The following is a 21,663-nucleotide window of genomic DNA, read 5'->3' as shown; positions in this document are numbered from 1 at the left end:
ACACTCATGCGTAGGAACTACTTTGTGTTAAATATGTACTACTTTCTGGTATGTACTTTCTGGCCGGGCCCGAATTAGTGGTGTTACACCTATAACAGAATCAAACTTGTTATATTGACTTGAGCATTACTTTATTTTATTCTATGACCTATTTCAAGCAATAAAAAACATATAAAGCTTAAGTCCAAATACTATTTTACTAATTTTAAGCTCAAATTGGACTGGTAGTAATATATGGGTTATTCAAAGAAAACTGCATATGGATATTATATTTTGGCCAATATACTTTTTTATTCTCAATATTATTGTTTTATTTATTAATACCTTTTAGTAATGCTATGTGCTTACCATTAGTCATATCTTTATCAGAGGTTCTTCATTAATAAAAATATATTAGTCCAAACTTAAGGCAAAATTGAGAATATTGTCCCCCCCCCTGCTTTTCTTCAAATTGGGAAAGGGCCTTTTATTGTGCTTCTGAATCAATATAATAACTTTACCAATACTGGGAGTCCTCAATATGCATTATGAGGCATATAGTTCTAAAATGACACTTATTCAAAAATTAGCAATCGACTTACAGATGTACTGTATGTATGTTAGAAATATCAAAACAGTAGATCATGAATCTCATCTCAACTGAGCTTGCCTTGCTTCTCTGTCTGTATGTTTTTCATGGTAGAACCCTTTTCTTTCTTTTGAATTCTTGTAAAAACAGTCTAAATCTAAGTGAGTCGAACAATTACCGATATCTTACTTGTCCAGAAATGTTAATGCTTACCATACGCAATTGCGCATACTTTATTGTCCTAAATTCCATCAGAATTTTCAAAGATGAATAAGTATGAAAGTTTACAATCGTTCATATTGAACGACAAAATTTCTTCCTATGTGAGGTATAAATTTTCTGACGTCAGATTCGCGAAGCATTGAATGTGTTTTAACTATCTGTTTTGTTTATGCATCGGTATCAATATTACGGAATTTGATGAGACTGTCGTAAAAGTGAGAGGTTTAGTGCTATAAAACCAGGCTCAATCCACCATTTTCTACATTTGAAAATGCATGTACCAGGTCAAGAATATAACAGTTGTTGTCCATTCGTTTGATGTGTTTTGTCATTTGATTTTGCCATGTGATAAGGATTTTCCGATTGAATTTTCCTCGGAGTTCAGTATTTTTGTGATTTTATTTTTTTTCATAACAGGTTTATCATTATTACTAAAGTATGAAGAAGGTTGACCGAAAGCGAGTTTCTGAAAGCGTCGTGATGATTTTATTTTCCTTTTAATGTTTACTTTAGCTTACATAATACTATAAACTTATCATAGATACCAGGATTGAAATGTTGCAGATGCACGCTTCGTTTACTAAAGACTTATCAGTGACGCTCGAATGAAATAAAAAGTTAAAAAGGCATAAAAAGTATGACGTTACAGAGCCTTGAGGACCAATCATTCTTGAAAGTTTCGGCAAAATACAGCTTAAGTGTATCTATTATAATTCCTGAAAGCCTTAGTATTTTATAAATATAAAGTTTTATGAAGAGTAATTGATATTGTCACTGTCACTGTAACTAAGACATATGTATAATTGAAATAAAAGTTAAAAACAGTTATAATGTACATTCGTATGCAGCAGTTTCATGTTATATAAATATGCAATATATATTCTAGGGGTAATTGGGCTGTATGCGTCCTGCCTTCAATTTACATTTTTAGATATTATGTTTAGCAATTTCGCACCACATTGTGCTGACTTGGCTGTTTCATGGAAATTTTTCACAAGATCCGTGCCTTTCTGTATTGCGCTATCCGACAATCGCCACAAATCTAACATTCTTAGTGTCTGTTTAACGGCTCCTGGTTGACTATTTTTGATTTTATTTATTTCATCATTTGGAAAACCAAGATTTTTCGCCATTGATTCCCATTCTCCAGCTATTGCAAATGACATTTTCTCTAAGCTGTCGTTTGAAAACATTCCTGAAAATTGGAAATAAGTTTTTACTAGCAAAAAAGTATAGTGTGTACCAAGAATTTAATGAATAAAATACATTGAACATAGCAACTTATATTCTATTGCAAAGTTAATCACTCTGTTGAAGCTTTAAGTCGAATACATATTCAATTTAAGGTGGTATGGGAGTCTAAAATGAAAATGATCGAATTTGTTCCTTCTTCGCCAACACGTTGTATATATATGTATATATATGTTCAAAAATATAGTAAAAATGATAGGTCACCGCGCATTTTGTCAAGCTAAAGGTTGTGACAAAATGACGCATTTTGTATTGATTATACAGGTAAATTGTTTGTGACTAGAAGCTACACTAAATGATTAAAATTAAATAAGAGAAGAGAAATTGAAAAGACAAAATAGGGTCACCGTACGTTTTTCCGGATAAAATTCAAAACAGGAAAGTTCCATGTAGATTCCTTCAGAAAATGCAATTTCCGAACTAAGGTCCTCTATTTTTTACAATCCAAGATGGCGAAAAACAACCATACCACCTCAAATCAACAGTTTGAGTTCTGTTGTGATTGCATGTGGATATTTGAAAATGCATTCACAATAATAACATGAAGAATCAATGTAATTCAAAATTGTAACGATACCAATTATAAGACAAACAATTTAAAATTTAAAATCTTAATATGCACAAAGATACTTAGTTTTCTTTCAGGGTGATAAGGTTAAATTATATGAATACCTTTTCCAGGAAGGTATGGTTTTATAAACTGATGCGCTTCTGATTCCAAATTTGGATCATGATGAGACGCTATTATTTCCTCAACCTAAAAACAAAGTAACAGTTATAGTAACTACAGTGTTCAACATACTATAACATATTGAATAGTTCTTTTATTTTTCGACACATTTTTCTTTTTTTTGAATACTTATGTTTTATTGCTTGATCAATGTACATGTCCTTGCTAGATCAAAATAATATTTTAATTGTTTTTACTGTTCTCTGATATTGCTATTGTGAAAAATACAATCATTTCTGATGACATCACATACACACAACACACTATGTGTGTTGATCCTCAAAAAGGAAGATACCGTTCATAAAAATACTTTATTGGGATAAACTATGATTACTCTTTCAGGTGTTGTATTTTATCGCTCTACGAATTTGACTATGTTTTAATTAAAGCTCTAGTCTTAACGTTTTCTAGCTTGTAATATGGGTATGTCTTTGTTGTGTTGTGTGACAAAGATCCAGTGCTCGAGCAAAGTGTGTTCGACTCTGATTTTTAATGACATTTATTGCAAGTCTTTATGCCTATGCTCGGTGTTTTATCTTGGTTTACATCTCGCTTCCTCCAAAAGAAAAAGATCGCTATGATATAGTAAGTTGTGTAGGAATTGGCGTTAACAAAATCAATAATATTATGCAGTATGCAAAAAAGGGAAGGAAATGTTAATAATTTTCATTAACTGTGATAACTGAAAGTGACCATACCTTTTTTTTTATTTTAGTACCAAAAGGATGCAAGAAAATATGTAAATATTAAAATTCTGAGTATGTAATATTATGATCGATACATATATTTGTCAAATTTTCATAAAAGATACATAATTAAACATTTTACACTCTTGTCATAATATGCAACTATGTATTAATATAGACTTATTGATATATAGAAAATCTATCTATCTTACCCTATCTGATTCTAAAGATGCATGATGATTTGCCCAATACAAAATGAAGTGCTCGCATCTCTCTCGTTGTGGTGCTTTTGTTGCTTCTTCGTCAATATTCTTAATGATTTGATGATACAGATGGGAGTCACAATTAGTTAAAAATCCACCAAGTCGTACCCATTTTGTGGAATTAAAATTTGTACGTGTCAACTGCCAAGCGATGAACTTAGCCAGTGCCTTAACTTCGAAACATAAATTGATCATTTCAGATGTTTTATGCGTCATACAGGCAAGCTATTTTAACGACTTTTTTTTATGCAGACCAAAAAACATTAATTTCGGCATTTCAATTTCACATTTTTGAAAAGAGGAGTGATAATGTAAAATGGGATACATCATAAGTCCAGGAAAAAACCCCATCACCAATAAAAAAAATCCAAGCATACAAGACGTCAAAATATAAATAAAAAAGACAACCAACAACAACTGTAAGCTTTATAAATTCAGTGTTGAGAATATGTGTTATATAAAAACCAGATTTTAATAACCGGTATTATTGAAGTATTTATTGAATAATACATTTTGTTTTGAAGACACAAAAACAAGTATGTATATGTCGGAAATAACAGACAAAATACGAGTTATGTTCTTCTAATAGGAAGGATTGTGCTTGATTTTCATATGATGGAGACATAATCATTCAATTAGTTTAATTGAGAACTGAAGCTGGCATGATAGTAGTAGTCATTTGTTAATGTATGCATCATTGTCATTTTGAGTAGAATCTTTTTGCTAGATATTCTGACATAAGATGTTTTAACCCGACTATCCAAATTCCCGACCATCATACCTTTTTAGTCTTGTATAATTGTTTTATTTTAGTTCATTTATATACTTTGGAATTGGTATGATTTCAGTTTTCAATGAACACGCTGAACTAATACACATTTTTTTAGAGGCCAGCTGAAACCTGCATTCTGTTGTGGGATTTTCTCGTTCTGTTGAAGACCCATTGGTGTCTTTCAATGGTTTTCTGCTCTTTGATCGGGTTGTTGTACGTCTCTTTGACAACTCCCCATTTCCGTTATCGATTTAACATTTAAACATTGCGCAACTTAATCGTTAAAACAAAATATATTTGACTTGTCAATAAATTGCTCATTGAGACAATACATGTAGTATCAAATTTCCTCAGCCTCGGAGTAAGTCTGCTTTCTAATGTAAACAGATATAAGTGTTTTAATTTATATATATATATACATACCTGGTACATCAATAGTATATGGAAAATTACCAATTATTTCATCCAGAGGCTAACACATAAATAATAAATACAATATACATTAAAAACATAGTGAAACATAGAAAATATAGTATTAAAATATAAATATTTCAAACCTATCAATGCTGCTGATAACTCAACATGACAAGCACTCATAACATAACATTTTATCGTTTATACTATGATAAAGAATGCACTAAGGATATAGTGCTGTCATTCAAGACTGAACATCTTCAAATGCACTTAAACAATTAGGCTGTCAAGTAAAACGTAGCATATTTCATGTATGTCTGTATTAAGGTGGTATGGGTGTCTTTCGCCATCTTGGATTGTAAAAAACAGAAAATCTAAGGTCCAGATTTTCTATCAAGTTAGCAAAATTTGATGCAGCAATGCAGATATTTAATGTGAATTTTCGTTTAAAAGAACCAATTTATAAGAATATAACTTAAAAATATTAATAGTGTTACAAGTGTAGATTTTTTTTGTTGTTTTTTAAATGTTTCAAAATGCAATTTTAAGAAGAGGTAACTCAAAAACAGTGTATTTTCTGAAGGAATCGACATGGAATTTTCCTATTTTGTATTTTAGCCAGAAAAAACGTACGGTGACCCTATCTTATCTTTTACATATTCTCAAAGCATTGCCTGAAAGTTGTCTTTTCCTAATTTATTTTACAATTCTATCATTTTGTTTAGTTTCTTATCACAAAATGGTGTTTTTTCCTGTATAATCCATACAAAATATGTCATTTTGTCACAACCTGTAGCTTGAGAAAATGCGCGGTGACCTATCAATTTTATAATATTTTTGAACATATATCAATAGATACTACGTTTTGTCAAAGTATGAACAAATTCTATCATTTTTATTTTAGACTCCCAAACCACCTTAAGCGAAATAATCCTGTTAAATAATTTGTTCCACAAATCAATCTCTGAGATCATTAAAAGTATCACTGTGTTTTCTACAACAATATTGAATTTTAACATTTCTTAAATTTCAGTAAAGTTTTTCATTTATTAATACTGTAACAGTTGTTGTTTAATAAATTAATTTGAATAGACATGGCATAACATATAGCTTACCTTTGGAACATACAAAACAAGTGACCCTGACCTTGGTAAGGACAAACGACCGGGATGTACACAGTACTTCATATATCCATGGTAGTTGCTGTCTTCTCCTTGCTCTGCCTTGCTGACGACTACTAGGTGTTCGGAATATCTGCTAGAAGGGAGGTGCTTATAAAATTTTATCTTGAGAAGTGCATGTTTTAGACGCTCTAGATAAAGATTTGATTCAAACTTTATTTCGATCTCTTCTCCATCAACAACACCAAACTCTGCACTCTCAGCCGGTCCATCATTATAACCAATAGAATCCAAGTGCTGCATTGTGGTTGCTACATTTTCAGATTTAACACATTCAATAATTACTTCATGAGGATTTGAATGCTTTTGTCGACATATTACTGACACATTGGTGACACAGTTTAATCCTTCCAGTATTTCAGCTGCTCTGCAAATATCTTCGTCTGACATGTTATCTGGAACAACTAGACCTAAAACTCTTTAGAGAGTTTAAAAAGAAGTAAATATTAAATCTTTGTCATTCAAAATTGCTATTTCTTTTTATTCCTTACAGTAATATCTTCATACGTTCTTATATGGTATGTCACAATTAAGATATCACAAAAAAATATATTTATGAGTTAAAACGGATTAACCAATTCGATTAGAGTAACTAAATACCGCTCATTAATTATTTGACTAACGATTTATATCTATGTGTGATCTGTTATTTGTCGTATTAAAAACCTTTTTTGAAAAGCTGATGTAGCACTCACTGATATTTATCATTTCCGGACGGCAGTTTGAGGAACCTTGCTTTTGGATGTTCTTCAGATGCCTCTATAGGTACAATTTCCCAACTCTTTCCGGTCAACTTTGAAACTATACAAATGGTACCCTCCTTCTTTTCAAAATCTATCAAAATAGAAACATCGAACATCACATTATTCAAATGCAATTTATTTCTACATTTTCTTGTACTTGAAATGTCGTTAAAAAATGAACAACATGTCCCTGTATAGTTATATGTGAGCGTTATTATTTACCAGGAATAATTGCTGTGATTGCAACTTAAAGCATCAAAACATATAATGTAACACCCAATGAAACTGACATATAACAACAACAAAACAAATTAAAATCTTTCTGTTTAAATTGTTTTAGTTATATTTACACTTTCTAATGAAAATATTACACGTATAGAAAACTATAAAAAAAAAGAATTTTACTACTAAATAAATAAAATTTAAAATAATGCTTGGTAAATAAAGGGAACTCAAATAGACGCTAAATCACTTTCTAAGTTACAATTATTCCGCAGTTGCTTTGAGCTGGTATAGATCGTGCTTCGAATGAAATCCCTGGTAAAGACTCATCAGAAATATTGTCAGTTGTGTACAAACCCATTCAACGTTTTGGTGTGATCGGAACAGCAGAAATCAATTCAAATGATCTAATAACATATACAATTGCTATTCCCAAAAATGGTTATAAGTTATTTTGAACTAATGAAAATTAATGAACGAATATATTTATACACATTTGTAGAGGGTCTAACATGCATAAATATATAAAAACCATATAACGGTTGCAACCATTACTTAACCATTCGGTGTTGTCCTGAATGTTCCCTTTTTCATACTTTTTAATGTACATCGAACTCACTAAAATACATTACAAGAAGGCGCCTTTAAGCTTGGATAAAAAATATGAAGATGTCATGTTGATGTCATATTGTACATTGTATTATATTAATTTAAATCAAGCTGAAAATGATCCCCATTTTATATATCTTTTACATCAAACAAATCCTTTGGTTTGGTATGTGAAAATCTACATAAAGATTTAAAAGTCTACAAATAATAAGTCTATGTCTTTGGGGCAAAAAATGGATGGACGGACTAATACATGTAGGCGGATGAAATAAAATGCATGCTCACCCTCAATGCTTAAGGGTTAAATAATGAACCCAATTTCATGCATTGATATTGAGATAAATGCGATTTTTGTACAGTTTTTCTTGTCTAGTCATTTTTCAATAAAACGAATAAAGAAATTTTATAACTTGAGCTTATATAATCTACTGTCTGAAACTGTTGGATTTTAAATCATCATACCTGGATCAAAATCACTAGCAAAGTTGTCCTCGGCGTCCGTGTCCTTAGTTTTTCTAGACAGCTTGACTTGATTTTTTACAGAAATTATTCTATTTGCCACATTTGGTTGAGTAGATTTCAATCCGACTAAAAAGTTATCGAAATCGCTATCAGCATCAGAATCGTGCAAATGACGTAGAATCAAACGATTCTTGTCCCCGTCTGTCTCCTTTGTCTACAAATTAGAATATCATTTACTTGTTTATACATGAGAGTAGTATATACATAGGCATATTATTGTCAGCATATACAGAAAACTGTCATTCTTTAAAACACATAACTATATATGTGTGTCATACAACAAGAAATCGTTTGTATATATTTTATTGTGTGTATAGTTTTTTTGAAGATTTGAATTATATAATTAGCGTTGTTTCTCCATTTGTGTATTATACTTGTTTTCAATTCTGTATTTAGTTCATTCGTGTAAGAATAATGGTATGAGTGCCAATATGATAACTCTGAATCTAAGTCACAACTTGTAAAAAGTAAATAATTATAGGTCAAAGTACGACCTTCAACACGGAGCCTAGGTTTACACCGAAACGCAAACTAGAAAGGGAATCAAAATGACTAGTGTAAAACCATTCAAACAGGAAAAACGACGGTCGAATGTATATAAAAAACGAGGAATAAGAAAATACATCAGCAAACGACAAATATTGAACATCAGCATCTTCACTATTTATATACACTGATTAATATTTTTCATACTCCGTTTATTTATTAATTATTGCATAAGTGAATTGCATTATATATATATATATATTATTGAACTGTAGTTCATGAATACATTTTTCAACAAACCTTCAGGTCATCAACAAAGTCACTATCAAAGACATCATTTAATTGCAATTCATTTTCATCAGGGTTTAAATTGTTGACTACCCATCTGCTACATCTGTTCAGAGTTTCTTGGTTGACTGACTGATTCTTGTTTATATTTTTGTCAACTGGATAATAGAAAGATATTATTATTACTTTCTTTATAATGTTTCTGTATGCATTTGTGATATAACTAGCACTTGTGAAAGAAGAAGAAAAAGAAGAAGAAGAAGAAGAAGAAGAAGAAGAAGAAGAAGAAGAAGAAGAAGAAGAAAAAGAAGAAGAAGAGAAGAAGAAGAAGAAGAAGAAGAAGAAGAAGAAGAAGACACACAACAAGAACAAGAACAGGAAGAACAACAACAAGAAAAAGAACAAGAGCAAGAACAAGAAGAACAAGTACAAGATCAGTAGGATGAGGAATTGTTGTTAAAGCGTCTGGGCACACTTACCAACCCATCCAAAATCATACATCTCTAAATCTGAATCTTCCTTAGTTGTATTTTCACAGGATATATCTATATAAGAACCAGCTGTTTTAACATTTTGCAACTCTTTGTGCTTCTTTGAAGCATTTTTAATGTCCGCATGAGTCCATGGTACTGCCTTGAAAAATACAACACATAGTTATACTTGATTAATGTCTGGATCATTGATAACACATAAAGACAACTGATATATTATACCCGGAAAATATAAATCTATAATACTAAAATATTTTGGTAAACATACTGAATAGATTCTTTATTTTATATAGTTTTCAAAATGCTCTTCAAAACCATATCAATTGTTAAAAGAAAATGAACCAATGAGTAGAAGCGCTAAGAATCATCCCTGGTGTATATGTGAAATAGAAAGTATCCGAGCAACTACTGTCATGATGTACAAATGAACTGAAAAGTACTGTCTTAGGTATGGTGTCATAGTAATTCGATAGATAACTATCATTAAAGCTATAACCATTCATTTTCTAATGTATAACAAAGACTCACAAGGTTGTCATTAAACGAAGTCATTGAAAGAATAATGTATTAGCCATAGTATAAATACTCGACCAACTAACTATATGAATGAATGAATGAATAAATAATTTATTAAAGTGCAACCTGAATTGCCATTATATAATACATATGATATGAACATTGTTATTTTCAGCCAGCCTTATAGGCTTACGAAGCACTGTCATTTTAAAACATTATTATACATGTATAGCTACATTTGATTTGATATAAAATATTAAGTTTTACAGTTTTTACGTCGTGTAGTTTTGTTAAAGTAAAAATGTTTATATAACATCTTGTCTTATCCTTAAACAGTCTATGATAAAGTTTGCCAACGTTTTCGGGTTGCTGATTAACAGTTCTTTTAGTGTTTCTTCTGGGGAGTCAAAGTCAACTGAGATGAGTTCTCGTCTGAGTTCGTTCCTTCTAACAGAGTAACGGTTACACAAAAACAAAAAGTGGATTTCATCTTCAGTCACATTGGAGTTGCACACTTTACAGATTCTCCGGTCGGCTGGAATATTTCGATATCGACCACGTTCGACTTCTAAAGGTAGTGTACCGCATCGAATTCTAGCTATACTCGATCGCTGTTTTCTGGACAAGAACTTTTTAACATACGGTTCAGTACAAAATTCGGTCTTAAGTAACTTGTATGTTCTTAGTTTTGGCATGTTCTGAACATTAATAATCCATTCACTTTTAAAAGTATCTACCAGTTTAGTTTTAACGGATTCAATTACGTATTTTGTTGAGATCGTATCGTGGTTGTTTGTACAGTTAATTAAGGCTGATAGACCACTATTGTTCAATATTGTTTTAACACTGTTGAACCAGGTGTTCTTGTAGCGTGTGGAAAGGTCGATATCCCAAAGGAATACTTTACGACTGATCCTGAAATCAGGCAATTTCATAAGTCTACACCATAAACGAACTATATTACATTGATTGTTTACAAATATAGAAGTCCATCCCATATCACCTGTTATTGCTGGAATCGGCGAGGTTTTTCCAACACCCAAGAAAGTTCGGATTGCTCTATACTGGAGTCTTTCAAGTACATCAAAACGCTTTGATCCCCACACCCCTGACGCATAGTCCATTACAGGGATAACCGTATTTTCGAATATCTTTGTATATGTAGCAAAGTCCATATTACCCATATGAATGTATTTTGAGGTAAGTGATCCAAGCGCTCTACTAGCTGCTGTTGAGAGCTCTTTCACAGAAACAGCGTAGTCCATATCTTCGGATATCATTAAGCCTAGATAGCGGTATTTATTTGCAAAATCAATCCGGGTATTTCCAAGCATAAATTCTGAATCACATCTAGTGGCGGAAGCTTTCCGAATATGCATGATCTTCGTTTTATCAATATTGACATGTAAACAATTTAACTTTGTCCATTTATGTAGAGTTTCCAGCTGAGTTTGTAAACCATGAACACTTTCAGATATAAACACAATATCATCTGCATACAGTAAGCAACTGACCATATCATTTCCAATTGGAACTCCATAAGATAGACTGTTAATCTCTGGCACTAAGCTGTCTATGAATAAAGCGAAAAGTGTCGGAGCGAGGTTGTCACCTTGACGAACACCAGAATCTATTGAGAACCATTCCGTGAGTATACCAGGCGATAATCGGACAGCAACTTTTAGTTTTGAATAAAGACATCTGATCGTTTTGAACATATTCCCAGATATTCCTGAACTTAAAAGTTTATTCCACAAGATAGTGTGGTTGACCGAGTCAAACGCTTTACTAAAGTCGACAAAACATAAGAATGTATCCAAATTCATCAGTTTTCTATTTCGCAGAATTGTGCACAAAGAATAAATATGATCAAGACATGACCTTAGACGCCTAAATCCATTTTGTTCTTCGCTCAGTAAATTGTTGTTCTCGAGATATCTTACAAGTCTTTCATTCATTATTTGACTAAAAACTTTAGCCACAGTTGACATTAGACTTATGCCTCTATATCCCAACGGGTCACGATAATCCTTTCCGTTCTTTAATATCGGACAAATAATGCTTTGACACCACATATCAGGTACTACACCATGTAAGAAGCAAACGTTATATAACTCATGAAGAATGGAAGTCAAATTGTTACTTTTTAAAATTTCATTGGGGATGTTGTCGATTCCAACTGCTTTGCCATTCTTTAAACTTTGCAATGCACGTTTTGTTTCTTCCAGTAAGATCGGATCGTTCATGAGTTGTAAATCCGTATCAATTGTTTCGGTAGAAGGATTGAGAGCTTCATATTCATGTTCTAACTGTTCGTTTAGTTGCTGTATTTGCTCAATAAATCCAGAGTCGGCTTGCTGGATCTCGCTGGAAAAGAGTTTTGAATATTCCGACTTCCATCTAGACAAAATATCATTTGGGTTACTAGAGACACTTCCATCATCCATTATCACGCTATCGATATTTGTATTAGCTTTTCCCGGACCAAGTTTATTTACTTCCCGCCAGAACTCTTTTGGATTAGTACGGTTAAGTGTTTTAATATTATTAAGTCTCTGAGCTTTATATTTCCGTTCTTCCTGGCGTAAACGTTTGTCAAATTGTCGCCTTTTTTCTTTAAATGTGTTTTTCAAATTGTTTTTCAGTCGCCTGTCTCCTTTAAAATGTAAATAGTTTTTCTCTGCTTTGTTCGTAATTATTAATAAGTCTCGTAATTCGTTGTTCCAGTATGGCTTTGCGTTTCGTCGTTTGCGTTTGTTAGAGCTTGGTGTGAAGTCTATGTAGTCCATGTTGTCGTCCATTTCATTGTGAAGAGCGTCAATGAGGGTTTCATAAATAGTGTTTATTCTTCCGCCAATGTTACGAACATCAAGTATTGAGTCAACCACATGTTCAAGACACCTTGTGCATCGCTCACTCGCGAATAAACCTTGTGGTATTGCGGAAACATTATATTTACGTGTAGATTGATATTTCATACCTTTAGAGCTAGTTTCACATCTATTAAGCCTTTCGTTGCGGATTCTTTCATATTCCGAGATATTTAGTGTACAAGTTAATATTGAGTGATCCGGTATTCGTGAGTTCGTTGCTAGTTGGATGTCATAATCAATTAACAAGGAAGAAATCAGTTTTACTTCAAAGTTATAAACATTCGGAAGTACTGTGTATGGAACAATCATATAGTCAACTACTGATTTCCCGATTGGTGAAACATACGTAAAATCGTCCTTTGAGGGATCCCCACGCCCATTTAACATGCAACATTTTGAGTCCTTCAAAAAGTCTAATAAGAAATCACCAAATGCATTCCGTGTGTCGTCTATAGGTTGGCGTGAAGGTAGATGATCTAGGGAGTCATTAAAATCCTGAAGACCTCCAACTCGCCCATTAAAGTCACCGCATATAAAAATCGGATTCTCAGAACTATACAGGTACATTTGAGAAAGAAGATAGTCATAAAACTCCTGTGCAATGTTACCTCTACATGATCGTTCGGGTTGTAAATAGCACACGCATAAATATATACATAGATCTGGGTCATGCTTCCCTTTTAAATAAATCCATAAGATGTCATCTCTACTATCATCTAGAATATCAACTTCAAAATTGTCATAAACTGAGTTATTTACTAAAAATCCGATTCCCCCACTTCCACGCCATGCCTTGTTTGAAATTAGTTTTCTATTATTTCCAATCCATTTAAAACCTTCTAGAATTAAACTTTGATCATTTCTCAAATGACTTTCGCAAATTCCAACTATATCATAGTTCATTGCCGTTAAAATATTTTCCCTTAAATTTCGACTATCATCATTTTGTCGTGTCATATACCAACCATTACAATTCCAACTAGCTATGTTTAATTTAGCATCGTTACTATTTGACTGGCTTAAATGTTAATTTGTTTTCTGAGTTACACGTCCGCCCTTGAATTGGAGCGCTGGAATAGATTTAATTATTTGTCTCATGTTTGCTTCATGCATTCTTTCTTGTCGCGAGCGGTCTGTTTCTATATAGATGTTTTTGTACCCATCAATGTCTTTTAATTTTCGTTTGTTCTTCAGGACGTCTATGCGTTGCTTTTCGTCTGCGAATGTGACAATGACTGGTTTCGGACGTGATGTATTGCCCGCGTTAACTGTCCCGTTATTAGGATTACCGATCCGTTGAGCGTTGACTACACTAAATTCTAATCCTAAAGCATTTAACAGTTCGGTAATATATGTCTTCAGGCCATCGGTATCTACACCATCTATATTAATTGTGAAGGGTGTGATACTTGGGTCGTCAGTAGAATCTTCATTTTCACTAAAGCTTGTAGGTCTTTTTTGGTATATCTTTTTTAGCAGGATTAAAGTATTTCTAAAACAGCTCTCTGTTGATACAAAAATTGTCCTGGCTATCTTATCATTTCTTCAAGAAATCTTGTGGCAAAAGATGTTTTTTTACAAGCCATGATGATTCTTATCCGTTTTTATTATTCCATTTTATTATTGTGTCAAGACTTGTATGAATATATTTACCATTAAAGTATCATTGCGCTGCCATCAATTTTGTGTTTCAAACAATGTTTTCCTTTTCAAGTATGATCTTTATTTATAATATTACCTTTGTAGCAACAACAGTTTTCCCAGGAAACGCTCTCTGTGGAAACTTTACTTTGATATTTCTGTCAACTTCTGGTTCAAATACTTTCCCTTTTTCGTCGACTTCGATTTCATGACGTTTTTGTCGAGCAACAGCAACACACTGAATGTTCTCAAATTGTTTGACTGGTATTTCAACTCCAACAAAGGAAACACCCTAGTTTTTTTTAATGATAAAACTAATAACAGTTAATTTCTATAAAAAATGGCAACAGTAGTATACCGCTATTCAAAACTCATAAATCTATGGACAAAAAGCACAATCGGGGTAACAAACTAAAACTGAGGGAAACTCATTAAATATCAAAGGAGAACAACGACACAACATTGAAATGTAACACACACAGCAACGGACTAAGCATCAGCCAAAATCCGATGAGAATAACCAATATAACATCAAAACCAAATACATGAATTTGGGATAGAAAAGTACCGTGACACGTCTTATAGTAATGCGAATTCACACGCAAATATAGGAGAAAACAAACGATACAATGGAAACACAACTTAAAAATATTACACACACAGAAACGAACTATGATATAACAATGGCCATTTTCCTGACTTGGTACAGGACATTTAAAAAAATATGGTGGGTTGAACCTGGTTTTGTGGCATGCCAAACCTCGCACTTTGATGGCATTGTTATATTATAACATACGGATAAGATATATATGCGTCTTAGTTATGACATATACCAAAGGCGATTTAAAAAGGTAGACACTTATTGATATAGTATGCAACCATGTGCTATAGTGATACTATTATGGGCTGGTTGATTGTTTTAAAGGAGCAGAAAACTAAACATCCTGAATACAATTATCGCATTTATTCTCACTTACCAATCATCTATGAGAAACACCGTCGATGTCTTTCGGAAACAAATTACGAACAATCAAAGATATATTTCATAGCTTAAGACAAGTTGTACGTCTAGAAAAGGCAACGACAAAAAAAAATGACCACAGTTGCACCATTTATCAAAGTTTAAAGGAAATTTCATTTAAAATGACTGAATATATTTTGCAATTGTAACATGGAAAAGTTCGATTGTTATATACAGTTTGAAGATTTTGATGTCCAGTATCGTTTATGTTATTTACTACACCATCAACCTCGCACCTGCAGTCTCAATCAATATTTGTGTTTGTTTGTAGTAGCAATATTACAAAATAGCAATATATTTTAGTGAACTGACACTTTCATACAGAGAGATTCTGCATTAAGGAACTAAACATGTTGAATACATTAAAATGTTTCACTATTTTTCATATTATAGTGTTTAAATGATTGTTAATTAAATAACACTATTACATGCAGTTCTTGCTTAATTTGTTCAATTTGAAGATAACATGATTTTTTTGTTATTAAAATTATTGGTATTTTATAATGTTCGGCGCATAGCTAATATCCGTTCCGTTACGTACTACGTAATTCTACACTAGATATGAAAGAAGGGGGTATAAACTTAAAAAAGGAAAAGCTAAGTGAACTTGGCTTCTCTTAATAACACTTGAATATAACCACATTGTACAAAAAAGACTAGTATTTGTAAAAAATTTCGAAGCACTCGAGATTAATAAAACAATAGCTGTTTCAAATGGTGAACAATTAGTCGTTTTGGAATGTTTAGATTTACATTGATTTCAATGTATTATTCTAATTACACAAGTAGTCAAATTCTTTGTTTCACTTACTGTCACTTTTGGCAGTTGGATTTCTGGGAGTGATTTTCCTGATCTCCATTTCTGACCATCAATTGATAACTTCAGTGTTGGTAATAGGGTCTGATCATGCGATACAATTGGCACATACACACGCATTGGTAACTAAAATGTAAAAAAAAACCTTGTCAGTACAATAGTTTTAGTATTAATATTTTTTAAGTTAAATATAGAGATGTGTATTTATTAATTTTTGAACATTCAATCGATTTTAACCTTGACTTTGATTAAAGAGCATTTATTATTTCAACGAGGGTAACAGACATATTACATATGTGCATATTCTTCCATCAGGGTATGTAGTGATTTTGTGGAGACATGGCAAAAATGTTGGTAAAGACTTTGAACCAAAAATCGGCGAAGTGTCATTATAACTACACAGTTTGAATTACATTTTATATAGAGTATGAAACAGTTACTGATGGATTATACCTCAAACGTCTTTTTGACCTTTTGCGGTTGAATTGTGATTATAGAGGATATAACTTGTTCGTCATTGGTTTCCAAACATTTATCTAGATCTTCGACAGCATCTGAGCCTTGACAGCTAAAATCACTAGCGTCAGTTCCATCAGGCATTGTATAAATGACACAGCAGATATCCTGACTAAACTTGTTTTTTCTTGGATTGTAATATCTAAATAAATGGATGAAATGTGCATATGATTAATATTAAGAATAACAAAGAATAAGCACACAAGCATACATATTGATAGTATTAGTTAAATTTAGTCACAATTTGTAAAGAATATAAATCGAAGCTGTTGATAGCTTGCCAATTTAATAAAACTTGTTTTAAAGTGACAATAACCCGACCAAAGAGCAGAACACAACTATAGTAAATGCCTCCAATAAGTCTTCTAGACAGCGAGAAAATCTCACACCCGGAGAAGGGGTTCAACTGGCCAAAAATGTATGTGTACTGATTCAATGAAAATGGACAGCACACTAAACTTTAAAACACATAAATGAACTAAAGCTAAAAATCATACAAAACAAACTAGGCCAGAAGCTCCGACAAAAATACGGCGGGTTTCAACATGTTTTGTGAGATCTAAACCCTCCTTTTATACCTCTATCCAATGTAGAATAAACAAACACACAGAAATACGCACAGCAAAACAACTCATCTTAAAAGAAGTCCAAGTTCGATTTCAGAATAGGTAACAAAAGAAACTACGTAAAATGGCAATGATCATAAATTAACAAAGGACTACTAGCAGTTACTGAAATGCCAGCTCCATACCTCAATTAAACTGATTTAAAGATCATGATTTCATTATTTGTTTGTACCCTTGAATATTGTTGAATTCATAATATTTAAATCTATGGTATTCGACGTTTTGTTTTTGTTTCTCTTAGTACAAACTAATTGACCTTTATTCCCATGTATGAAATAACTGCAGGAAGGAAGACTTTAAATGAACTGCTTTTTTTATACACCTTTACATTTAAACAAAGTAATAAAATTAATGAAGCAAATTTACATGAATGGTGGCCAGTTCTTCCAATCTCTCTTTTTCTTTTCTTCTTCTTGCTTTCTTCTTTTCTCCTCAGCTTCCCGTTCTTCTTGTTCTTTTCTTTGTTTCTCAGCTTCCTCCTGCTCTTTCTTTTTTCGTTCTTCCTCTTCTACTTTTCTCCGTTCTGCGTCTTCCTTTACTCTTTTGCGGGTTTCTTCTTCTTCCTTTTCTTCCCTTTTTCTTTTCTTCTGTTCTTCCAATGTTTCTAATCCATCACACCATTGTTTCATTTGACTTGACACACCAGTGCAATCGGAAAATGACAAAGCTGCATTACTTTCAATCTTCAAAACTAGTTGTTCTGTTTTCGCTATGAACTCCATAAGTTCTTGTTGTTGTTTTGCAAGTCTCTGCAAGGTTTGAACTTGTTCTAGTTTTTTCATATCAATATCATCCCTATTTGGAATAAAACATGCACAATTAGGGTATGATATCTCAAGCACAGAATAAAAATAGTTTTACTTTACATTGGCATTTTAAAATACTTTTTTTAAATTAATTATGATGATGGACCGCCGTTTAACTTTACGCAGCAAATTAAATACCTATATTTAGGAAAAGAACCTGTGGTGAGCAAATGAACCCTGATTTGTACAAGACTTACACGCTGTACAGGACTTTCAACGTGCTAGTTTAAAAGGTTACAGTCCACAGGAAGGCATTCCACTTTAACTGGACACCAATTTAACCAGTCTTTGCTTTTACCCTAACATGCTGCCTGCTGAGCGAAAATTCGCCGAAGTGAAAGTTTTGGTTTGGACTGGGATCGCACCGTCGATCTCCCAAACTTATATTGAGCGCTACTACTTGTTCAGATCTCAGAGGCGACTTTGCAGGATGTATTAAATACTAAGCCTCATGTATAAAGTGTAATTAGAAGGCCGTATGGTATCTTTTATTCAGGTTATTCGGACACTGATAGATAGTTATCACATTGACCATCATACCGCCTAGCGTTTTCTAAGCTTGTATCTATGCATTGCTAATTTGGCCAACGATGTTCTATTAAATGTGAAATTGTGTGTTTTAATAAGTTGCTGTCTTAATGACGTTTGTCACCTATCTTTATACTAGCACTACTCTGATATGTCATTTTATGGTTTAAAGTTTACCTATTCAGCGGCCTTCCTTCTGGTGAAAACTCAACTGCAAAAGAATGTAATAAATTAAACTGCAAAATAAAATAAAAATAAATACAGATTGATTCAAAATTAAAAAAAAAAACATCACGTTAGTGGTAGCGTATAAACAATTCAAATCATTTAGTATAGTTTATCATCAAGATAGGATTATCAGAGAAATAAAAAAGAACTGCATGTGATGCATTGCTTTTGTAATTGTATATCATAAGTGTTTCATAAAACAAGTGTAATAATGTTCTCTTAAATGTGCATAAAGAATTAAAGAAAATACACGTGTATAACATAATTTATCAAAGCAAAGTGTGAACTAGTATCATGGGATAAGTACAATAACAGGTGTATAGTAGGTTTTGTTTTGGCACCAAATTCATCAATTCGGGTACATTGTTTACTTGCAAATACCCGCAGTAGTGGATATTTAAAACGGCAGAAGTTTCGTTCTGAAATTGCAAATTCAACTCTATCATAAAAAATTCTGCAGAACACCCCAATCCCAACCAACCACCCACCCTAAAAATAAAGCTATCGACAAAAAATGTGAATCTTGAGTTAACCAAAACAAAATTATCACTCGTTTGCGTTTAAATTTGCTTTCAATTGACATCCTGAATTGTTCAAATCTACATATCTTGCAAAATAAGATATTTGACTCTAAAAACATGGTTGGCACTTATGAATATTGCCCGGTTTATTCCAAAACAAAATTTTGACAGTAAAATATATCAACCGTGATAATATCCAACTTTTATTCTTATTGTAATGAACCTTCACCTTAAAAACAATCAACTTCGTACATTTTTGTACTTTAACGTACTTTTTATCAAATTCTTTTTCATCAATTCTTGTAGATGTTCGCCAATTTTGATGCTGCAATTTTTCACCAGTTCTCTGACATTTTCCAGTTCTTCTATAATTTCTGTTGCATACTTGGATACTGTTTCTATATCTGTCTGTGTCTTTGTCATAGTCCTTGATACGGTTTCTTCATACTTTTCAAATGATATGTTTTGGTCGGCGGGATTTGGTAATTTTTTAAGCGCCTCTTTTCGCTGCCGTAATAAGTTTAACGCTTCGATTTCGACCATTTTGATACTGTAAAAAGAATCTGTTTTATAATTCTTTACTATCTAAGTGACTCATATGATTTTGTAATCAACTGTGTGGAAAAAATGTACACATCAAGGGAGAACCCCCAATTAACGTATACTATACAATTTCAGATTAATTTCAACTTATGTTTTTTTAACCGACAGACGTTATCAATAGGCAAAAAAAAACAATAAAAAAATACCAAAAAACCCTTACCGATGCTTCTGACCTATAGCTAGAGTGAGACATACCGAATGTCTGATGTTACATAATTTGTATGTTCTGGAGCCATTAAAAGAGAGGCAAAAGCTATTAAAGAGGCATTCAAACTCACAAGTCGAAACAAACTGATAATGTCATGACAAACTAGAGGCTCTAAAGAGCATGTGATGTTCACCATGGTCTATGTGCATTTTCAACGAATGACACTCTCCAACATTGAATACGAGAATATAATTCATGACAAAAAACGCGGTTTTGCTGATTTTGTATTGCTGATAATTTAATCTGTTTAGTTTATTTCTATCTTCTACAGTTTTCCCCCAAAATACAATACAGGGTAAAGATAATCCTTATTTGAGGGACTGGCCAATTACTCGTATAAAGTAACAAACTACTACCTACATCAGCAAAATGTGACTTTATACATTGTAGTAGATCGTGTCTTAATGATAATTTTTGCTTAATTAAGTTTTTATCTATGATCTATTATACTTTTTTTTTTTAAATATAAGGCAAACATGCAAAAAGTCGTAAAGTAGATGGAAGCGTCATGCAATTATGGCGCAGCTGTTTATGCATTTGTTTAAAAGATTTTAAATATCTACTCTAATACATTGTATTGAACGTGTTTTATATTCAATGAAATCTAAGGGCCATAAAGCGCCCTCATCATACTTTCTTCTCCAACTAGTAATTGTCACCTCACTTAACACCATTAATTACAGGTTTGTAAAATGTAATATGAAACGCATGTAATCTGACATGTTCTGAAGATATTTTGCTTTCGTTTAGCTTTTTTATTTCTTAATTTTAGGAATTCCTTGTTCAGATAAAATATATCCAGTTTCATTCATGATAAAAAAACGTTAACAACAAACCTTAATAATGACCACCAATTGAAAGATTCCGCCTTCAATATTAAGAGCTATATCACAGAGTTTCACGACATATGGAAACTTGTTTCTAAATGATTAAAAATATTTTGAAATTCTTTTTAATGGAATACTTATTCTTCCGGGTTAGGTTAATTACAGACAGACTAATACGTCATATAAACTAATAAGTTATAAACATTATCTTAAGTTTAAAGGGAATACACACAATTATGTAGCTGGCTTATTATGTATCGCACTAGGCATGGTATTCCTTTTAAATAAGAAATACAATGTATATATTACATATAATTAAAATATTAAGGTGCGTAGGATATATACAGGTTTAATATTGCATTTCAATCTATATTATACAAAAGAAAATGTTTCTTCAGATGAGTAACTGTTTAAACATTTCATTTCTTCAAAGTCATACATTTTCTTAACGTTATGTTTCTGGTATATTAAATTTCATCGCTAT

At 32.3% G+C, this 21,663-nt stretch overlaps 1 protein-coding gene across 1 annotated transcript; it reads right to left on the bottom strand.

Moving 5' to 3' along the window:
- Window positions 1-1,443: 1,443 nt before the first annotated feature.
- On the bottom strand, window positions 1,444-21,297 carry LOC143080256 (uncharacterized). Its single transcript, XM_076255996.1, has 16 exons — window positions 21,189-21,297; window positions 19,814-20,091; window positions 18,970-19,003; window positions 17,825-18,253; window positions 16,770-16,974; window positions 16,311-16,442; window positions 14,576-14,770; window positions 9,437-9,590; window positions 8,970-9,115; window positions 8,124-8,337; window positions 6,783-6,921; window positions 6,022-6,505; window positions 4,916-4,964; window positions 3,670-3,893; window positions 2,714-2,798; window positions 1,444-1,985 (listed from the first exon to the last, which is right to left on the bottom strand). The coding sequence occupies exons 2-16, from the start codon at window positions 20,082-20,084 to the stop codon at window positions 1,705-1,707; spliced, it is 3,042 nt and encodes a 1,013-aa protein (XP_076112111.1). The 5' UTR covers window positions 20,085-20,091; window positions 21,189-21,297; the 3' UTR covers window positions 1,444-1,704.
- Between the last annotated feature and the right edge of the window lie 366 nt (window positions 21,298-21,663).

Source organism: Mytilus galloprovincialis, chromosome 6 (assembly GCF_965363235.1).
Source record: "Mytilus galloprovincialis chromosome 6, xbMytGall1.hap1.1, whole genome shotgun sequence".
In the NCBI taxonomy this organism is placed as follows: domain Eukaryota; kingdom Metazoa; phylum Mollusca; class Bivalvia; order Mytilida; family Mytilidae; genus Mytilus; species Mytilus galloprovincialis.
This window is presented reverse-complemented; position numbering and strand designations above follow the sequence as displayed.